Raw genomic sequence first — 20928 nt, 5'->3', positions numbered from 1 at the left:
TAAAACAGCCGCCTGGAGAAATTGCAAATATGGCTGCCAAATTGGGAGAATTTGTTACAGACTACTTTTATGATACTTGTATGATGCTTTTGAGAACTCATGGTTATTGTATACTTTCGCTTTATGCTAAATACAACATCAACAATCGTCTTGTTTTGTGTTCCAAAGAAGAGAAAATAAACGGTGGCACTTGTTCTTATATAATGGTGAACTGTCATTATCACACTTAACTTTACAGTTGCACTGCACAATTCAATCCTGCTTCTCTTTGTGATGCTAAGACCCTTACTAACCCTAAAACACTCATACTGACCTGCGTTCACCTCACTCATCGCTTCATAACAACCCTGTCCTCTTCTGAAAACTTCACCTTGCTCCCTCCTTCTCCTCGCTGCTTTGTTCCTCCTCCTGTTGAATGGTTCTCTCCATCCCCATCCCACCTTAGCCTGCAAAACTTCCCCCTTACCAGCCTGCATGACATGTTCTGCAGCGCTACAGGCCCGGCTGGGCTCTGTGAATGAGCTGGGTTATTTAGGTAGGGCTTTACTACTCCACAGAGTCTGCTGTGTGTCCACAAGCGTCCCTTATGCCTGAACGCTCTTGTCACGTCTGCCCTCACCGTGGCACGGCTGGTTGGGTTGCTGCATGTTAGCACTTTCACAGGCCGCTGCAGAGCTGAACTCAGTGGTCTTCACTGATGGTGATGATCTGAGATGCATCCTGCATTGTTGACCTCAGGATCCATTATGAATGGCTCCTTGTTGTACTCGACTCTTTCCAGATGTGTTCTGTTATGTTTTGAAGTTCATTTTAATGAGTCCTAAAGTTTTCTTTGTGTACTTTTTTCCCCTCTCCTCTTCATGTTTGCTGTATTGTGGCTTTTCCTGCCCTTCCTGCTTCCTCCCTCCTCTTCCTCAACCTCAAGTCTTGCTCCCAGGTAAGTACAGTACAATGATCCTCAGGTCAGACGATCTCATACTCTCGCCTCTGTAACCCTAACCAAGCCTGTGAAATGTCTTCTATGTGTACGATCATTATTGTGTATGCATCAATATGTAATGGTTACACAAAACCTAAAAATGTTTGTCATTTCATGGTGGTGATATTCTTGTTTTTGTGTTGTGTCATCTTGTTTGTAACACATTCTTAAAAGTCTGTATTTGGACACTTGGCCACTCTTAAATGTTTAAATGTCATTGCTTTAGACAGCAAAACAGCCATTTCTCTATTTAGTTTAAACCAACTGGTACTAAGGCGATTGTTAGCAGATGTACAAAGTCCCACAGTTCACATTGTAGTAACCACAGGTGTAGTGAATCACTTTAGCATAGAGAGGTTTTACTAATGTTGGATAAAGTGTCCAAATACAATTTTAGGGACACTGTAACAGCATTATAAATATTATAATAGTATTTTGACAATATTCACTGCAAAAAAAGATTTATTGCCTACAGCAAAAAAAATTGAAATCTTTTGCCAAAAATATATTTTAAATGTATGCTATATACATTTTGTGAAAGTAATGCTCAATTGAATATATTTTTAAATTTGGAAATATATTTAGTTTTAACATTCATATATCAACATATATAAAAAAAAATTTAAGGGCAAGCAAATACATTTCTAATTTTATATGCCATATGGCAAAAATTTATTCTTTGCCTAAATATATTTGAAATATATGGTAAATAAGTAATTTTTTTTTAAGTGTATTTTTTAAGTTAAAAATATATTTAATTTTAACCTTTTTAAAACTCGTAACATGGAAGTTTTTCTTCCATTGCAATGTGAATACATTTCATTGGATTAAAATATATGTAGGGCTAAATGTATTTTTAATAATTTCAGCAAATATATTTTTTGGCCATTTTTTGTATATTTTGAAATATATTAAAAATATATATATTTTTTGCTGTATGGGTGTATTTCAGAATGAAGTAAGTTTATGTTTAAAACATTTAAAATATCTGCCAGCCCTACTGAAAAGATGGTGTAGCATGCTGGTTAGAGGGGTTTTGGACACATAGCTGGTCTTGGCTGGTCAGGCTGGAATACCAGCTAACCAACCAACTAAAACCAGCTGCACGACCAGCTTGACCAAGCTTGGCCGCACTGTAAAAATACTTTGCTGCCTTAAATTTTTTTGTTAAATCAACTCAGATTTACAAGTCATGTCAACAGAGTTGAGTTGTCACAACTTATACAATATGCTTGAGAAAAGTCAACTTAATTTTATAAGTTATAACAACTCACCTGTAGTAATAACAACTCATCTCTAGTCAAGATAAATAAAAGTAAGTTGAAACGACTTGTAAATCCGAGTTGATTTAACAAAAAAATTTAAAGCAACACCAAAGAGTTTTTTTTACCTTAAAATAACGTTTCCAAAAAAGTTTCAGTGGTTCATCCACTCTAAACAGGGTGAATGGCACTTTCACATTCACTTTGCAGCCCTCTATCGGCCAAAACCGCACTAAAGAAGTTTCCAACCGTCGGGTAGTGGTCCTGTAGTTCGAGTGAAAACTACAAAAACTTGCTTTACGGCAGACCTACAATCCAATCAGAGCCAGCTATGCTGCAGTATTTACGACAGTGCTAATGAACAATTACGCGTCTAACCTGTAGGGGGAGCAAAGAGCAATAAGTCTTTAGTGTTGCTTTAAGGCAGCAAAGTATTTTTTACAGTGCAACTTGGTCAGACAGCTTAAACCAGCTACTTCCATCTTAAACAAGACCAGCTTGACCAGCTAAAAAGTGGCCAAAACATCTCTAAAAACCAGCCTGCTATGTCAGCTTAACCAGCTTAAACCAGGCTGGGAGACCAGATAAAACGAGCAAACCCACTTTGGCTGCAAAAAAAATTACTTTCATACTTAGTAATTTTGTCTTGTTTTCAGTACAAATATACAGAGCCCCTAAGGTGACACTGGAGTAAAAAAATCTAAAGTTTAGTTTCATGTGCTCATGCAAAACCTTCATGTGCAGAATTTTTTTGTAAGTTTAGTTTCGCTTTCACGTGCGCGCGCGATAGTTTCAGGTGAGCACGCCATAGCTTCACGTGAGCACGCAAAACTAAACTTTTAAAAAAAAAATCTGCGCATGAAGGTTTGCGTGAGCACATGAAAGTTTTGCGTGAGCACATGAAACTAAACTTTATTTCATTTTTCCTCCATGTCCCCTTAGGGGCTCCGTACAAATATCTTGAAATTCTTAAATAAATGTTTTTTTTTATAAGCAAAATGACAGTCTAGTTTTTCAACAACAAATATACAATTTAAATGAATTTGTGCTGAAAACAAGCAAAAAAATCTGCCAATGGGGTAAGAAGAATTTTCTTGAAATTTTCTTCAATTAAGTGTTTAGGAAAAAGTTCAAGATTTTTTCCTTACCACATTGCCAGATTTTTTTGCTTGTTTTAAGCACAAATTGACTTAAATTTAAGTTCGTTTTTTTTCTAAAAACTAGACTTATTTTCTAAGGTCATTTTGCTCATCAAGAAAATGCGTTTTTATTTAAGAATTTGTAGATATTTGAACTGAAAACAAGACAAAAACATCAAGTAAGAAAGTCATGCCACAACCTAGGAAGTCACAGATTATCTTCTGTGTTTTTCTCAAAGGCAAGGTAAAGATCAAAATAAGAAGGGCCCAGGTATCAAGCTTGGCCCTCAGGTGGACAAGAAGGTCAGTGGAAACATCTTACAAGACCAACGTAAAGATAATCCTATGGACAATCCAAAGGTGGGTGTGTGTATCTTTATTTCCTCATGATTAACTCAAGATGTCCTGCAGTACTGACTAATGGGTTTTCTCATCTTTGCTCTCATCTTTCTGACGCTCAGATGGAGGAGTTGCTTAACGTTCTGGAGAAAACAAGACAAGAGCTGGACGCCACCAAACAGCGTCTATCCTCCACCCAGCAGTCTCTGGCTGAGAGAGATGGACACCTGACTAACCTTAGACTCGAGCGCAGGAAGCAACTCGATGAGATCTTGGAAATGAAGTAAGAAATAGCTTCCTTAGCTTTGTTATAACTAAATTTTCATACTACAGTAGAGAAATAATATTTATGCAACGTTTATGTGGTTACATCATGTCCTACAATGAAGCTTATCAGTACACCTACAAACATCTCATAGCATGTGTTGTTTCTGTAGCTCAACTGGTAGAGCATGGTATCATTTGAAACATCAAAGTTAATAGATTTGGTTTCTAGGAAGTACACATTCAGATAAAATGTAAAGCCTGAATATACCGCAAAAATTAAATTGTGCACAAATGTAAATATATTAAATATGTATTTGTAATGTACATGTGTTCTTCCTCATAGACAACAGGCTATGCTCGCTGCTATTAGTGAAAAGGATGCTAACATTGCTCTGCTGGAGCTGTCCTCCTCCAATAAGAAGAAAACGCAGGAGGAAGTTATGGCCCTAAAAAGAGAAAAGGATAGACTGATGCATCAACTCAAACAACAGGTCAGCAACTTTACTGACATAACCTAGTGTCAATACCTACTGGTCACCAAACACATTGAGCAACACTGCAAAAAATTATTTTCAAGAAAAAAAATCTTTGTTTTTTTGTCTTGTTTTCAGTAAAAATATAAAAAAATCTTAAATTAAGATGCTTTTTCTTGATGAGCAAAACGACCCAAGAAAATAAGTCTAGCTTTTAGACCAAAAAATTCAAATTTAAGTGATTTTGTGCATAAAACAAGCAAAAAATCTGCCAATGGGGTAATCAAATTTTTCTTGAATTTAGTGTTTAAGAAAATTTTTCAAGATTTTTTGCTTACCCCATTTTTTTTGCTTGTATAATCCACAAATTCACTTAAATTTGATATTTTTGGTTTTAAAACTAGACTTATTTTCTTGGGTTGTTTTGCTCATCAAGAAAAAGCATCTTAATTTAAGCATTTTTAGATATTTTTACTGAAAACAAGACAAAAATACTAATTACAATTTTTCTTGAAAGAAATTTTTTGCAGTGTGGAAAAGGACTTGATGCACTGCAAAAAATGATTTTCAAGAAATAAAATCTTAGTTTTTTTTGTCTTGTTTCCAGTAAAAAAATTCTTAAATTAAGATGCTTTTTTCTTGATCAGCAAAACGTCCCAAGAAAAGAAGTCTATTTTTTTAAGTGATTTTGTGCATAAAACAAGCAAAAAAAAACTGCCAACGGGGTAAGCAAAAAAATATTGATAATTTTTCTTAAACACTAACTTCAAGAAAAATTCAAGAAAAATTAGCTTACCCCATTGGCAGATTTTTTTGCTTGTCTTATGCACAAAATCACTTAAATTTGATATTTTTGGTTTTAAAACTAGACTTATTTTCTTGGGTTGTTTTGCTCATCAAGAAAAAGCATCTTAATTTAAGCATTTTTAGATATTTTTACTGAAAACAAGACAAAAATACTAAGAATTTTTTTTCTTGAAAAATTTTTTTTGCAGTGTGCACACACGCAAGATAGTTCGGGTATTCTCGGGTCCGTTAGTCAAAAAAAAACCCATTCATTTTAAATTACCCGAGACCCGATGGCGTTAAAATTATACCCAACCCATGTCCGAGGTACACATTAAACTTTTATACTCATAGACAATTTGTGATCTACTTAACAGTATGTACTTATTCATATCGATTTTCCTCATACTAATCCAGTGCCGTTTTTGTTTAGACACAGAGCAGAATGAAACTGATCTCGGACAACTACGAGGACGATCATTACCACCCTCACGGTCCGCCTCCACACATGCAACCTCAACCTCTTCACCCTCAGCCTCAACCCCAGCCCCCCTACCCACAAACCCCACACCAGCCTCCTTACCAGCCCCATCCTCAACACCAACAGCCTCCCCCACACCACATGCAGCAACCCCCGCAGCCTCAATATCCCCACCCGCAACACTCCCAGCACCCTCAACCTCAAGGCCCACACCCTCTTCCTCCCAGAGCCCAACAACAGCCTCATCCCCAACACCCTCATCCAGGGATGCCTCCGCAGCAGCATCCCCACCCCCAGCACCCTCACGGCCCTCCGCCTCAGCAAGGATCCCATTCTCAGCCCCTCCCACACCCGCAGCAGCACCCCTCCAATTACCCTCAACACCCCGGGCAACAGGGTCCGCACACTAGACATCCTCTACCGCCGCACCATCGGGGGCCAGGCCGCGGACCCCCTCATCCCGGACATCGACCCGCCCCAGACCAGGTATGTATGTTGAACTGTGGTATCTTTGTCTTTCCTGCTTGGTGCTTTATGTTATATCATTTGAAGCTCTGAAAATTATAATTGTAAAGCTAATACTAACCATCACTCACCAGAATATATATCTCAATGCTCTTTCACTCCTAACTCATCTAATTCTCCTCAATTCATGCTGACCTCTGGATCTATATTGGGCTGAAAGGACGATGAAGAAGGAATTTGGGCATAACCATTTCCAAACCAAAGTTGTAATGTTGTTTTATGGGGTGAGGTCCTTAATTGATCATCAGTGTTTGTCAGGAATTAAAACGTTTTAGCAAACGTTGGACTGAAGAGTCTTTTTTATGTTTCTCTTTCTTTACAACAGACATTTCAGTCACTAATGGAGAACTACAGCCATGTCATACAGATGAATTTATACATTGTCCACTCGGCCAGTCTTTACCTACAGTCACGTTCACTTTTTTTGGATGGGGCCCCATTTATTTCAATGCATTAAGGAAAGAGGCGGAGCATTAGTTGATTGAGTGGGAGGGCCAAAGCTGGAGAAGACCACCTGTGCAGGTAAATACTTTTAATAGATATTTAAAAGTTTCTGAACAAAAAAGAAATGTAAGCAACATGTATATTATAAAAAAAATATATGTGACCCATGTGTGAATGATATGCGACTGAAACATAGTTTTGTCCTCTCACAATAAGTCATTCTAAACATCTCATCAACTGATGTTCACTGAAAAAAAATTATTCATTCAATTTACTCATTTTTTTAAGGTAAGTGGTTGCAATCAATTAATTTAAGATACATTTAAACAAAGTTTTTTGTTTTGTTTTGTATTTCATTTTTTTTTTATGTAGCTTAACTAAATTGATTGCGACCACTTACCTTAAAAAATGGAGTAAATTGAATGAATATTTTTTTTTCAGTGTTGGTAGGTTTACTAATATCACATCCATTGCACAAGTCATTATTTTTAACCGAAAGAGACGTAAGATTATTATACAAACATTAATTCCAAGGAAAGCATCTTATACTTAGGAGCGGCAACGTATAGGTGTTTCTTTGAGGTAAAAGTATGTTATTTTAAATAAAAAATAATGTAAAAGTCTGTATCCAAACATGATTGGCAAGGAAAGTCTCTTATACTTGGGAGCAGATATGTATTGAGGTGTTTCTGGTAAGTTTTAGGAGATACCGCGTCATCTTCAAATAATTATTATGTGACTTACTTGCATCAGGTGACCTAAAAATGCAAATAAACTGTTTCCATTGCAGTTTTGCAAAATACATATTTTCCTAATTGCCTGAAAAACCACCTCATGCAATTGTAAAAACTTTTTTGTGATTTTTTTGCAATATTGGCAATTTGCGCAATTTACAGTGTAATGTAAATCCAGCTAATGTTAAAGGAAAACACCACCGTTTTTCAATATTTTACTATGTTCTTACCTCAACTTATTAATGCATATCTATATTTTTTTAATGCGTGCACTTAATCTTTGTACAGCGCGTCGTGAACGTGTTAGCATTAAGCCTAACCCCATTCATTCCTTTTCGTGTGTTCACACCAGCAGCGTTTAAGGCGTCAAAATCGCATCTATTTTGCCGCTTTAACATTTTGAGTTTACTCGCTTCATTCATGCGTGAAAGCCACGCGGGAAATTCCAGTCATCGAGACATTCACACAGAAATTCGCGTAATGGGAGGGGCTTCTGCAACTCCACTCGCTTCCTGTAATCATGTCACTACTAGAGCAAGCTCCTGATTGGTTAACAGGGCGCGTTTTTCCGCCAAAGTTCAAATTTTTAAACTCGTGTGTTTGCCGTGGCAATGCTCAATTCGCCATTCGCGAACTAGACGCGCGAATGAGGCGGAATCGCATCTACCGCACCACGCTAAATGCCTAATTCACGCTGCGTGACCTCCAGACACACGTCAATTCGCGTCATGGGAGGGGCTTCTGCGACTCCACTCGCTTCCTGTAATCATGTCACTACTATAGCAAGCTCCTGATTGGTTAACAGGGCGCGTTTTTCCGCCAAAGTTCAAATTTTTCAACTCGTGTTTTTGCCGTGGCAACGCTCAATTCGCGGCATTTGCGAACTAGACGCGCGAATGAGGCGGAATCGCGCTGCGTGACCTCCAGACACGCGTCAACACGTCTTCACATTGACTTAACATTGAAATCACTCGCGCTTGATGCCTCTTAGGTGTGCGTTTTACAGAATAATAATCAACACCCGTGGAAAATTTCTTAACCAATCAGAATAAAGCATTCAACACTTTTTTTAACACTTACAGTATAGTATAGACATAGTAAAACATTAATGCTAATTCAAGTAACCAATGCTTTAAAAACAACTATTTAATATTTTTGTTTTTGCAGATGATTTAAAAGCAAATGGAGAGGAAGTCTGGACTATAAAATGAAAACACAGATACTTCCTGGTGCAGTACTTTATTCAAAAGACATTTGCCATGACTTTCCATGTTCAGCAACACTAAACGAGAGACATGCTGCTCCCCGAATCCTGGAAGCCACCTGCTACAATGTCATGGACCCTGGCTGCCCCCCTTATCTTCTTGGCCCCACCCACTCACATTTAGTTCCACCTCTAAGGCACCAAGTCAGTCAGCACTCAGTTCAAGCCTTGTTTCTCTCAACAGGCCTATTCGCCTGTATATTTTGCTTATGTACTTTAAAAAAGTCATTGTAAAACATAAAACCATCCATTTATGGTTTCCAGTACATTTTCGCACTCACATTTGCATTTTAACTCTTAAAGGGCCTTTAATTCTTTCACTTATTTATTTGCTATACATACATTTGTTTAAGTTTTGAAGGTGGAGTTAGGTCATTGCTGTGCCACATTTGATGTCCATCGTTGGCTTTTTAGTGTATACTGAACCTTGCATAAAGGAGGTAGGCGGTATCTTTAGGATTATCTCATTAGAACAGAAAAGCTAGGTCTTCTCTATGCAGAGTTCATTTAAATAATCTCGCACAAAATACAGTATCACGCTAACCACGACATGCCCAACTCTGAACACCAAGCCTGGTCTGCATGTATGTTATCATGCACCTATGCACCTCCACCCTTTATAACAGGGATCGTTTCTAATGGTGCTTCAAATGGTGCTCAGACCCAACAGAGATGGAGACAGCCATGGCTAAAGTTTGCAGTGAATTGTGTTTCTATCAATCAAAGGACATCAGCTGATAAAGCTGTTTGGATTTGTGTCATTGGATCTTAACGTTATAATGCTCCTGTCATCATATGAGACCTGGAAAAGAGGAAAACATTGATGTTTCCTACAGTAAGTTACTGCTGCAGGTTGTGGATTAATGTTACACAGATCTATTATGTTAGAAAATGTCCCACAATCCACCAGAGTTGTGTGCAACTTCATTACAATGAAGTTGAGAAGGCCAGTCTGCTTTGTATATCCCATACGGGACTTTCCTTTTAGCTAACCTGCCAACCAGGAGCTCCCACACCCAACCCATGACTTTTCATAACGTCCAACCTATTCTCATGAGAATTTGTTTATATTTTACGAATTGGCTTATTGGTATCATGTGAAGTGAATCATACAAAGATATACAATTATTGGATGAAATAAAAACAATTATACACCACCCCTAAACCTAATTGCACGGGGCGAAAATGATTCATACAAAAACGTACGAATTTGCCACCTCGTAAAATACGTATAAATTGACAAGAGATTGTGTTGTCCGTATCATGATGGTGAGTGCCTATTTATACATACAGATAATAGATATATATGTATATATATAAAGTGAGAGAAATAATAGCTACTGCGGTCAGAAAATTATATCAGAAACGTTTTTATTGTGCGTGTTGTCTGTTTGGCCTCACGGTGTCTCCTCTGCAAGATCATGGCACTGGGGTTTATGCAAAACTATAATAATTATAAAAAGAAATAAATCAAATCAAACTTATAAAGGTCAACATTTTAAAGACAATGGTGGCTTGGGATACACTATGTAGAGTTAAAAAAATAAATTTCGCACTCAGACTCCGGGCCGAATCTGCATCGAGTCCGCCCCGAAGTCACCAACTCCGGAGCTGATCTGGTGTGCATCTGGCCTGGAGTCGTCTGCTAAAAAAAAATCACACGGCAATGATATCTCTAATCCTGCGGCCCAGTCGACGTTGTTGAGACCATTTGAGACGTGTGCAACAAAGTTGAGTTCAACTTGATGCTAATGCAAGCACATGTGGTTTACCGCACCCTGCTAGTTACTAACCGTAAAGTGACTAAAGCCACCTCCAGTGGTTTCATTCATGTCTTAAACCGTTCAAGCGGGGAGATTACATTGAGATGCTTGTTTCTCATTTCACTGGACAAAATAATGTCTAATATCTGACTGTTAAACATGTTTGTGCTTCCATGTTACGTTTTATGTTCTTCACATCGCTTGCAGAACCTCACGTGTCTCTTCTGGAGCATCGTCCTTGTGCCGCGTTCATGTAGATGAACTGTAAATGCAAATGCATCCACGTAATTTATACACAAACTATTATTTTGGAGAATCTTGCATCATCGAAGTGAAATGTGTAGAGGTCATTACAAAACTACCTTAAATGTTGCATTAAAAGTGAAAGTTTTTAAATTTGCTGTTTGAAAAAATATAAGTGGTTAAAGTCATTCAGACATGGACGTAGCCTTATATTTCTTTTGCTTTTTAAATCTCTGTTTCGATCATGTGGTTGCTGATTGGAAATGTTTCCACTGTGTGTGAATCCTGCTCCGTCTTTTGGATGTTTCCGAGTCCTTTCGTGAATTCAGTTTTTAAACACATGAAGTGTGTTTGATATTCTGATATCTGTCTGTCTCTTGTGCAAGTCTGTTGTACTATTAGTTAAGAGGACATAAAACAACAAATCTTTCCTTTTAGGAGGCGCAATTCAGTCCTCCACTTTCAGGACCTTTTAACTATTGAATACTTGAAGTAGGAGGTGAACTCCTGCCTTGGGAAAAGATATATTATACAGAACAAAGAAAAAAGAGAAACTATGTGGCAATGATGCATGAATATATCAATTACATTATGTGCCAACGTTGGGCTGTGGTAAGACAGGTCTAATAGATCTACTGTATGTGTAGAGGACTTAATGCAAAATAATAAAAAGATCGGTTAAGTCCAAGTAGGACCGTGACTTACTTTAAATGGCCTTTGCGGAGGTCCATAATAAAGAGAACAACTGTTGTGTGCCAGTTGCATTTATTTTATTTTGTGATGTCAAAAAAATGCAAACCTCTGAATGATAAAACCACTGTGACAAAAAAAGAGAGTAATTCTAAGAAACATTGTTTTTACTTTTTTAATATATTTATGTTTGTTTTTTTATGGTTCATGCTTTTTTGAATATGTCAGTTTGGGACTGTAAGATTTGTACATGAAGTTTTGTTTTCCTTTTATTTCTGTACAGCTGTGAAAAGTCCAATGTGTGTCAGCATGCCGAATGATACCGTGTGTGAACGTGGGGTTCGTTTTCCCATGGTGCATCAGTCGCTATAGACGCATTATAGCATCATGATGGTGTAATGTGTTTGAGAATGGTGCGTCCTCACCGGTGGCCCCGCCCACTGCCAGTGGATTGCCCGAGGATCAAAATAAAAGCGTTCGCATGTTTTCGGGGTGCAGATCTGAGTGTGAGATTTGCTTGCGTTATCGTGTCTGTATATGCATCATTAGTAGGTTTGTTAAAGGTTGTGAATGTTGGGTGTGCGGTGAAGTGCAGAAAGTTGGCGGTGCGAGGGCCTCGGGGAGCCTTTGGTGAAATATCGAGGAGTCAAGTGCGAAAATCTGTGTCACGTTTGATGTTTTTGAACCCTGTTGGGCAGAACCCTCCCTGATATTTGCTATTGTATGTGTTGTAACCGCCACTATTCTTGAGTGTGAGTTAGCTTGTTTATATCCATTCAATAAAAGTGACTTTCTTTTCTGAGATATGAGCTCTTGAAAAAAATAAAAGTTTATTAGTTGATGTCCAAAGGTTGTTTTATGGTCTCTTCATAAAAATACATATGCATTGCAAAAAATGATTTTCAAGAAAAAAAAAACTCTTAGTATTTTTGTCTTGTTTTCAGTAAAAATGTCTAAAAATTCTTAAATGAAGATGCTTTTTCTTGATGAGCAAAACGACCTAAGAAAATAAAAAAATATCAAATTTAAGTGATTTTGTGCATAAAACAAGCAAAAAAATCTGCCAATGGGGTAAGCAAATTTTTCTTGAATTTAGTGTTTAAGAAAAATGTTCAAGATTTTTTGCTTACCCCATTGTTATTTTTGGTTTAAAAACTAGACATACACTGCAAAAAAAAAATTTTTAAGAAAAAAAATTCTTAGTGTTTTTGTCTTGTTTTCAGTAGAAATGTCTAAAAATTCTTAAATTAAGATGCTTTTCTTGATGAGCAAAACGACCTAAGAAAAAAAGGCTAGTTTTTAGACCAAAAATATCAAATTTAAGTGATTTTGTGCATAAAACAAGCAAAAAAATCTGCCAATGGGGTAAGCTAATTTTTCTTGAATTTAGTGATTAAGAAAAACTTTCAAGATTTTTTTTTTTTGCCTGTTTTATGCACCAAATCACATAAATTTGTTATTTTTGCTTTAAAAACTAGACTTACACTTCAAAAAATGATTTTCATGAAAAAAAATTCTTAGTGTTTTTGTCTTGTTTTCAGTAGAAATGTCTAAAAATTCTTAAATCAAGGTGCTTTTTCTTGATGAGCAAAACGACCTAAGAAAAAAAAGGCTAGTTTTTGGACCAAAAATATCAAATTTAAGTGATTTTTTGCATAAAAGAAGCAAAAAAATCTGCCAAAGGGGTAAGCAAATGTTTCTAGAATTTTTCTTGAATTTAGTGTTTATAAGAAAAAATTTCAAGATTTTTTGCTTACCCCATTGGCAGATTTTTTGCTTGTTTTATGCACAAAATCACTTAAATTTGTTATTTTTGGTTAAAAAACTAGACTTACACTGCAAAAAATTATTTTCAAGAAAAAAATTCTTAGTATTTTTGTCTTGTTTTCAGTAAAAATATCTAAAAATTCTTAAATTAAGATGCTTTTTCTTGATGAGCAAAACGACCTAAGAAAATAAGTCTAGTTTTTGGACCAAAAATATCAAATTTAAGTGATTTTTTGCATAAAAGAAGCAAAAAAAATCTGCCAATGGGGTAAGCAAATTTTTCTTGATTTTTTTTTTATTAAGTGTTTAAGAAAAATTTTCAAGATTTTTTGCTTACCCCATTAGCAGATTTTTTTTTTTTTTGCTTGTTTTATGCACAAAATCACTTAAATTTGATATTTTTGGTCTAAAAACTATAGTCATTTTGCTCATCCAGAAAAAGAATCTTAATTTAAGAATTTTTAGATATTTTTACTAAAAACAAGACAAAATACTAAGATTTTTTTTTCTTGAAAATAATTTTTTGCAGTTTGTGTACTGCTCTGTATATTTATACAATTGTATAGCAGGTGGAGAATATGTTATCACATCACATCTCTCTTTGAACTGTTTTTATCTTTGCCATGCTAAATAACAAGTGGGACTAAATAAGATGAATGTTCATGAGTTTTAGTTTTTATCTCCCCTTCATGAGGGCGTCCATCACTCGGTCGCTCTTATCAGACAGCCAGTATCCAGCCATGGCAGCCAATGCCCCCATAAAAATGGAGGTGAACACCAGATCTCCTTTTGCTGCTAATGTGGCCAATGCACACAACACCACACCGAAAAACATCTGCTGTAGGACCGCAATTTCATCATCCTGAATGTCATCAAAAAGACCTTTGAGTTCACCAGCTGAAGAGATGGGCAAAAGCAGAAACACACTTTAAAACTTTCATAAAAATGCAATAAAAGCTTTCAATTGGTCATGGACATATAGGAATATAAAAAAATAAGCAGATGATGCAAAATTGTATATAAATATGAATTCTTCAAGCAATGAAGAATAGGACACGCATGGTAATGATTTTTTTCAATTTGACAAAGTTATTATATGCTGTTATTTTGCATAATGAATTACTTAAGATTAGATCCAGATTACAGTGTGTCAGATTCAGCATGTTCAGGTTAATCCATTCATAGACAAATATGATTAATGTTAATCATTTATTCAATAAACTGCATGACTTTTACAATTCAAAACTTTTGGGACACTGAAATCTTATTAATTATAGCTTTAAGTGATTTGAGACTGAAATGATCACCTGCTGACAGGTCTCTCTCACAGCTGCTGCCTTTGCGTGTAAAACCTTCTGCACACTGACAGTGAAATGAGCCATCTGTATTTACACAGAAGACATTGGGACCAGAACAGGCCAACCCCTCTTCACTGCATTCATCTATATCTGTATTAAAGAGCAAGCACAAACCCACAAAGAAGAAATATAATATTAATCTAATGCAAATATATGCATACTCACAACTTCAGTGTGACATTTCCCATACGGCAAAAAATACATTTTCAAATATTATTTTAAATACATTTAAAAATATACCAAAATGGCCAAAAAAATGTGCTGAAATAAATTTTGAAATGTTTACAAAAAATTCACCAATATATTTTTTGGCCATTTTTTGTGTATTCTGAAATATATTTTAAAGCATTTATATTCACTTCGCATTGAAAGAAAAACTTTGTATGTGACAAACCTATAAACAACAAGTTTGAAAAGGTTCAAATTAAATATATTTTCAACTGCAAAAATATACTTTTCTATTTTATACATACATTTTGTACAAACTTTTCTATTTTGGCCAGGATAAATATATTTTTTGCCTTATGGAATGTAAAATTAGAAATGTATTTGTTAATATAATATATTAATATATGTAAAAATATATGTAATAAGGCTTAAGTTTTTACACAATGTGTTTAACATAAATTAAAAACATATTTTTGGCCATAATTTTTTTTTGCCGTATGGGTTCATATGAAACAAAAAATACTATTGGTTAAAGGGATAGTTCACCCAAACATTTAAATGATGTCTACATTTACTCTCCCTCATGTTATTTTAAACCACTATTGGTTTTTTTATTCTGAACACAAAGATATTTTGACGGTGCCCATTGACTGCCATAATATTTGTTTTTCCTATTATGGTAGTCAATGGGTACATTCACCTGTGTGCTTGCATCATTTATCAAAATATCTTCTTTTGTGTTCAACAGAATAAAGAAACTCATATATTTTAAAAACAAAATAAAGGTAAATGATGAAAGAATTTTCATTCAGGGGTGAATTATCCCTTTAAAAGACGATTTAACTGCATGATTAAATTGCAATAACAATAATAATATCAGAAAAATCTTAAAAGTTATTTAAATGATATGTTTAAGAAGTTGTGATCTGTCACAGCAGCTAAAACACAAAATGTATGTTCTTTACAAAAATGCTTTTAACAGCCACAAGATGGCAACATTTCACAGTGCCAGACTGATTCACTGTAGTGTTAAAACAAACAACACTTCAGTATAGACATGTTTTAACCTAAATATAACAACAGCAAATCCCCAAACTATAACTATGATATAAACTAAATATATTTATGAACTTTAACTATGGCAACCATAAGAAAACTTTTCCAGTTAAAACCAAAAGAGGACTCTATCAAAATCTATCAAGTCTATCACAGTTAAAAAAATTAAATCGATCAAGAAAATGACCTAAAGATACTTGTTAAAGTAAAAGAATAGAGAAAAATCTGTCATAATTTTTCTCACCTTGTTCTGAACCTGTATGCATTCTTTTTTCTGATGAACACAAAAGATGATATTTTGATAAATGACGGTAAACACACAGCTGATTGTAACCATTGACGTTCATAGTAGGAAAAACAAATACGATGGAATTTAATAGGTATCGTCAATTGTGTGCTTATCATCATTTATCAAAATATCTTCTTTATCATTTATCATATTACTTCCATAATATTTGTTTTTTATACTATGGACGTCCATCATTACAATCAGCTGTGCTTACCATCCTTTATCAAAATATCTTCTTTTGTGTTCATCAGATAAAAGAATGCATACAGGTTTAAAACAACATGAGGATGAGTAAATTAAGAATTTTCATTTTTGGGTGAACTATGCCTTTAAGGTTGCATCCAATGCCTAAAAAAAGTTTTCCTTCTGTATTCAGTACAGAAGTCTAATGAGCTCTTATTGAATCACGAGCAATAAGGAAAGTTTATCAATCATCTTTTGTGCCAAATGCTGTCCAAATTTGAAATGTTAATGATTGTGCATTTTATATTTTTTCTTTTTTATTGTTTCTTATGTGTTATGTGTTGTTGTACTCTGAAGCCAGAGACAAATTTCAATAATTGTCAATAATTTACATAAAATATAAAGACTAAATTTAAATGTTGAAAACAATTATTTAACATGATCCTACTTTCTGGAATCCAGAAACTCACCTATACATTTCATTCCTGAGGATCTGTATCCAGGAGCACATTTTCGACAGCGGGCAGGTCCTCCACCCATACAACCTATACAAGCCTTGTCGCAGGCTGCAAAGAAAATAATGCAGAATATAAGTGAATATTCAATGAGTGTTACTGTTGTTTTAATCATGATCAATTTTAAAACCAAAAGACCTCTGCACTGGTAAGACCCATGACTGTTCAAGCAGTATGTGTTGTAGGGACACTGATCCTGTTCAGTGCCACATTCATCAATATCTGTTAGAATAGAAATACAGACAGATTAACTTCAACAACAATAAATGAACACATAAACATATCCCAGTCTGCTTATCTTACCCACACATATGTTGTTGTGTAGGCTGAATCCTGTGTGACACTGCAGACATTGATCTTTTTCTGGTCCTCCACATGCATTGCAGTTTTCTGAACAGTTCTGACCCAAGATCAGTTCAGGATGAGCCGAGCAGAATGCGGCAAATAAGAAAAACATCTGAGAGCGTGACATCACTCTCCACACTACTAAAGCCGTGAAGCAACAAGAAACTTTATTGTTTATAAAGTCGTGTGATCTCTTTAAAATATTAATTATTTCAGGCATTAAAAATGTATTGCATTGCACTTACAAAAAAATTTAAGCGTAACTGTAATGTAAACAGCATTATTATTTATATTTATTTCTTTTTTATATGTATTATTTATTATATGTGTATGTTTATGTTAACACGTGCATCGTTAGAAATCTCTGGTCTATTTTTAATTTCTAAAGAAAAAAGTTGAGTTTCTAAAGTAGCTAAAGCAAATTGGATAACGGTATAAAGTACGGTATTGTTATTTTATTTTTAGTCACATAATTGTTGTTTAATCACAGTTGGAAACGTGTTATTCATGCAACTTAAAGATTAAATAAGCATTTGACAGCTACTGTAAACCAGCAGTGCATTAAACCAAGCTACATATTAAACATTTTGAAAATATTAACATTTAAAGACTCACACAGGCGAAGATGTTGGTTAGGTTGTCAAAAAACAACGTTTGGCTTAATTTCGCTATTTGTGTTCAAGACACAAGGGACCTCTACAACTGCGGTCAGGCCACCCTCCACTTTGAAAAAGACGGTCAAACTAGCCCTCACGTTTTTTTCTGTGTGCACATATATTAGGCATTACGGTAAATGCACGAGAGGAATAATTTCAAAATAAAAGTTTCTCACTTAATCTGTTGATATTTCTGTTGCATTCTGTGTGTATTTTAAATCGTTGCTAGGGTATTATGGGTGGTTTCTAGGCTGTTTCTGTTGCATTCTGTGTGGTTGCTAGGGTTCTTTAAATGGTTGCTAGGCTGTTTCTGTTGTATTTTGTGTGGTTGCTAGGCTGTTTCTGTTGCATTCTGTGTCTTTTAGGTCGTTGCTAGGGTATTATGGGTTGTTGCTAGGCTGTTTCTCTTGCATTCTGTGTGGTTGCTAGGGTTCTTTAAGTGGTTGCTAGGATGTTTCTGTTGTATTTTGTGTGGTTGCTAGGCTGTTTCTGTTGCATTCTGTGTCTGTTAAGTCGTTGCTAGGGTATTATGGGTTGTTGCTAGGCTCTTTCTCTTGCATTCTGTGTGGTTGCTAGGCTGTTGCTAGGGTTCTTTAAGTTGTAACTAGGGTATACTGGGTGGTTGCTAGGGTGTTTCTGTTGCATTCTGTGTGTGTTTTAAGACGTTGCTAGGGTATTATGGGTGGTTGCTAGGCTTTTTCTCTTTCATTCTGTGTGGTTGCTAGGGTTCTTTAAGTGGTTGCTAGGCTGTTTCTGTTGCATTCTGTGTGGTTGCTAGGCTGTTTCTGTTGCATTCTGTGTCTCTTTTAAGTAATTGCTAGGGTATTATGGGTTGTCGCTAGGCTGTTTCTCTTGCATTCTGTGTGGTTGCTAGGGTTCTTTAAGTTGTTGCTAGGCTGTTTCTGTTGCACACTGTAAGTCGTTGCTAGGGTATTATGGGTGGTTTCTATGCTGTTTCTCTTGCATTCTCTGTGTGTTTTAAGTCGTTGCTAGGGTATTATGGGTGGTTGCTAGGCAGTTTCTCTTGCATTCTTTGTGTTTTAAGTGGTTGCTAGGGTATCATGGGTGGTTGCTAGGCGATTTCTGTTGCATTCTGTGTGGTTGCTAGGGTGCTTTAAGTGGTTGCTAGGCTGTTTCTGTTGCATTCTGTGTGTGTTTTAAGTGGTTGCTATGGTATTATGGGTGGTTTCTAGGCTGTTTCTGTTGCATTCTGTGTGGTTACTTGGGTTCTTTAAGTGGTTGCTAGGTTGTTTCTGTTGCATTCTTTGTGGTTGCTAGGCTGTTTTTGTTGCATTCTGTGTGTGTTTTAAGTCGTTGCTAGGGTATTATGGGTGGTTGCTAGGCGGTTTTTGTTGCATTCTGTGTATGTTTTAAGTCGTTGCTAGGGTCTTATGTGTGGTTGCTAGGTTGTTTCTGTTGCTTTCACTGTGTGTTTTAAGTCGTTACTAGGGTATTATGTGTGGTTGCTAGGCGGTTTCTGTTGCATTCTGGTTGGTTGCTATGCTTTTGTTAGGGTTTTAAGTAGTTGCTAGGGTAGAGCTATGGTTTTCTATGTGATTGCTAGACTGTTGCTAGGGTACTATGGGTGTTTGCTAGGCTGTTACTGTTGCATTCTGTGTCTGATTTAAGTAGTTGCTGTTTTAAGTCATTGCAATGGTATCATTGGTGGTTGCTAAGATGTTTCTGTTGCATTATATGCGGTTGCCAAGCTGTTCCTAGAGTATAGCTATGGTTTTCCATGTGATTGCTAGACTGTTGCTAGGGTATTATGGGTGATTGCTAGGCTGTGGCTCTGGTATTCTGTGTGGTTGCTATGGAAATATGAGGGTTGCTAGGATGTTGCTCTGGCTTTTTGTGTGGTTGCTAGGCAATTGCTACGGTATTATGGGTGGTTGCTAGACTGTTGCACTGGCATTCTGTGGGGTAACTTGGCAGTTACTAGGGTATTATGGGGGGTTGCTAGGCTGTTGTATGATTCTGGTTGGTTGCTGATATTGCTTTTGTTTTCTGGGTAATTGCTAGACCGTTGCTAGGGTATAATGGGTGGCTGCTATACTGTTGCTAGGGTGTTCTTTGCAAGAATATTTTAGGTGGTTCATAAAATTGCTAGGCTGTTCAGGGTGGTTGACACAGAACGATATGCATTTAATACAGTGTCTGTGAGTGAATGGTAGGTAGTTGCTACAGTATTATGGGTGGTTGCTAGTGTTACTAGTTGCTTGGGTTGTTCAGGGGATTGACAGAGCATAGCTATAGTCAATATTTTCTATATATTTAGTTAGATGTTAAAGGGAAACTACCTCTTTCCACAAAATCATTCCACTTCTGAATGATAGTACACCATCTCAGGATGTCACACCTGTAGTATCGTCACAGTCTGATATGCTGTTTTTAAAATAAAGAGCTCTAAGTAGTCCGATACACTTGCAATATTTTCTATACATTCGTTAGATGTTAAAGGGAAACTACCTGTTTCCACAGAATCATTCCACTTCTAAATGATAGTACACCATCTCAGGTTTTCACCACTGCAGTATCATCACAGTCTGATATGCTGTTATTAAAATATAATGCTCTAAGATGTCAAGTAAACTCTGTATGTTCTGTACATTTGGTTAGATGATAAAGGGAATCTACCTGTTTCCACAGAATAATTCCACTTCTAAATGATAAAACACCATCTCAGGTTGTCACTCCTGCCGTGTCATCACAGTCTGATATTCTGTTTTTAAAATAGAAAGCTCTAAGAAGTCATATACACTTGTGGTATTGTCTATACATTCGGTTAGATGTTAAAGGGAAACTACATGTTGCCACAGAATCATTCCACTTCTAAATGATAGTACACAATCTCAGGTTGTCACACCTGTAGTATCATCACAGTCTGATATGCTGTTTTTAAAATATAAAGCCCTGAGGTATCATATACACACTGTGTTTTCTATACATTCAGTTACATGTTAAAGGGAAACTACCTGTTTCCACAAAATCATTTCACTTCTGAATGATAGTAAACAATCTCAGGTTGTCACCACTGCAGTATCATCACAGTCTGATATGCTGTTGTTAAAATATAGAGCCCTGAGGTATCATACACACCTTGTATTTTCTATATATTAGATTAGATGTTAAAGGGAAACTACCTGTTTCCACAGAATCATTCCACTTCTAAATGATAGTACACCATCTCAGGTTGTCCCCA

At 36.0% G+C, this 20928-nt stretch overlaps 2 protein-coding genes across 6 annotated transcripts in view; one reads left to right on the top strand and one right to left on the bottom strand.

The window, feature by feature from the left end:
• The window catches only part of erc2 (ELKS/RAB6-interacting/CAST family member 2), a 69945-nt gene extending 59561 nt beyond the window's left edge, over positions 1-10384 (top strand). For all 4 annotated transcript variants that reach the window (XM_065240828.1, XM_065240829.1, XM_065240827.1 and 1 more), the window contains 8 exons: positions 926-937; positions 3620-3740; positions 3842-4002; positions 4330-4477; positions 5679-6212; positions 6412-6475; positions 6577-6773; positions 8597-10384. In XM_065240828.1, coding sequence (XP_065096900.1) covers positions 926-937; positions 3620-3740; positions 3842-4002; positions 4330-4477; positions 5679-6212; positions 6412-6438 — 1003 coding nt within the window. In that variant the 3' untranslated portion in view covers positions 6439-6475; positions 6577-6773; positions 8597-10384. The remainder of the gene's footprint in view (positions 1-925; positions 938-3619; positions 3741-3841; positions 4003-4329; positions 4478-5678; positions 6213-6411; positions 6476-6576; positions 6774-8596) is intronic.
• Positions 10385-13663: 3279 nt separating this feature from the next.
• On the bottom strand, positions 13664-17772 carry creld1a (cysteine-rich with EGF-like domains 1a). Of its 2 annotated transcripts, none has more exons than XM_065242074.1 (6): positions 17686-17772; positions 17029-17211; positions 16864-16947; positions 16681-16776; positions 14464-14604; positions 13664-14053 (listed from the first exon to the last, which is right to left on the bottom strand). In XM_065242074.1, exons 2-6 carry the CDS (start codon positions 17195-17197, stop codon positions 13833-13835), a joined length of 711 nt encoding a protein of 236 aa, XP_065098146.1. In that variant the 5' UTR covers positions 17198-17211; positions 17686-17772; the 3' UTR covers positions 13664-13832. The 2 variants fall into 2 exon arrangements, with proteins under 2 accessions (XP_065098146.1, XP_065098147.1); XM_065242075.1 differs by having other exon boundaries at positions 17029-17208.
• Positions 17773-20928: the final 3156 nt, after the last annotated feature.

This window comes from Paramisgurnus dabryanus, chromosome 14 (assembly GCF_030506205.2).
Source record: "Paramisgurnus dabryanus chromosome 14, PD_genome_1.1, whole genome shotgun sequence".
NCBI classification, from domain to species: domain Eukaryota; kingdom Metazoa; phylum Chordata; class Actinopteri; order Cypriniformes; family Cobitidae; genus Paramisgurnus; species Paramisgurnus dabryanus.
This window is presented reverse-complemented; position numbering and strand designations above follow the sequence as displayed.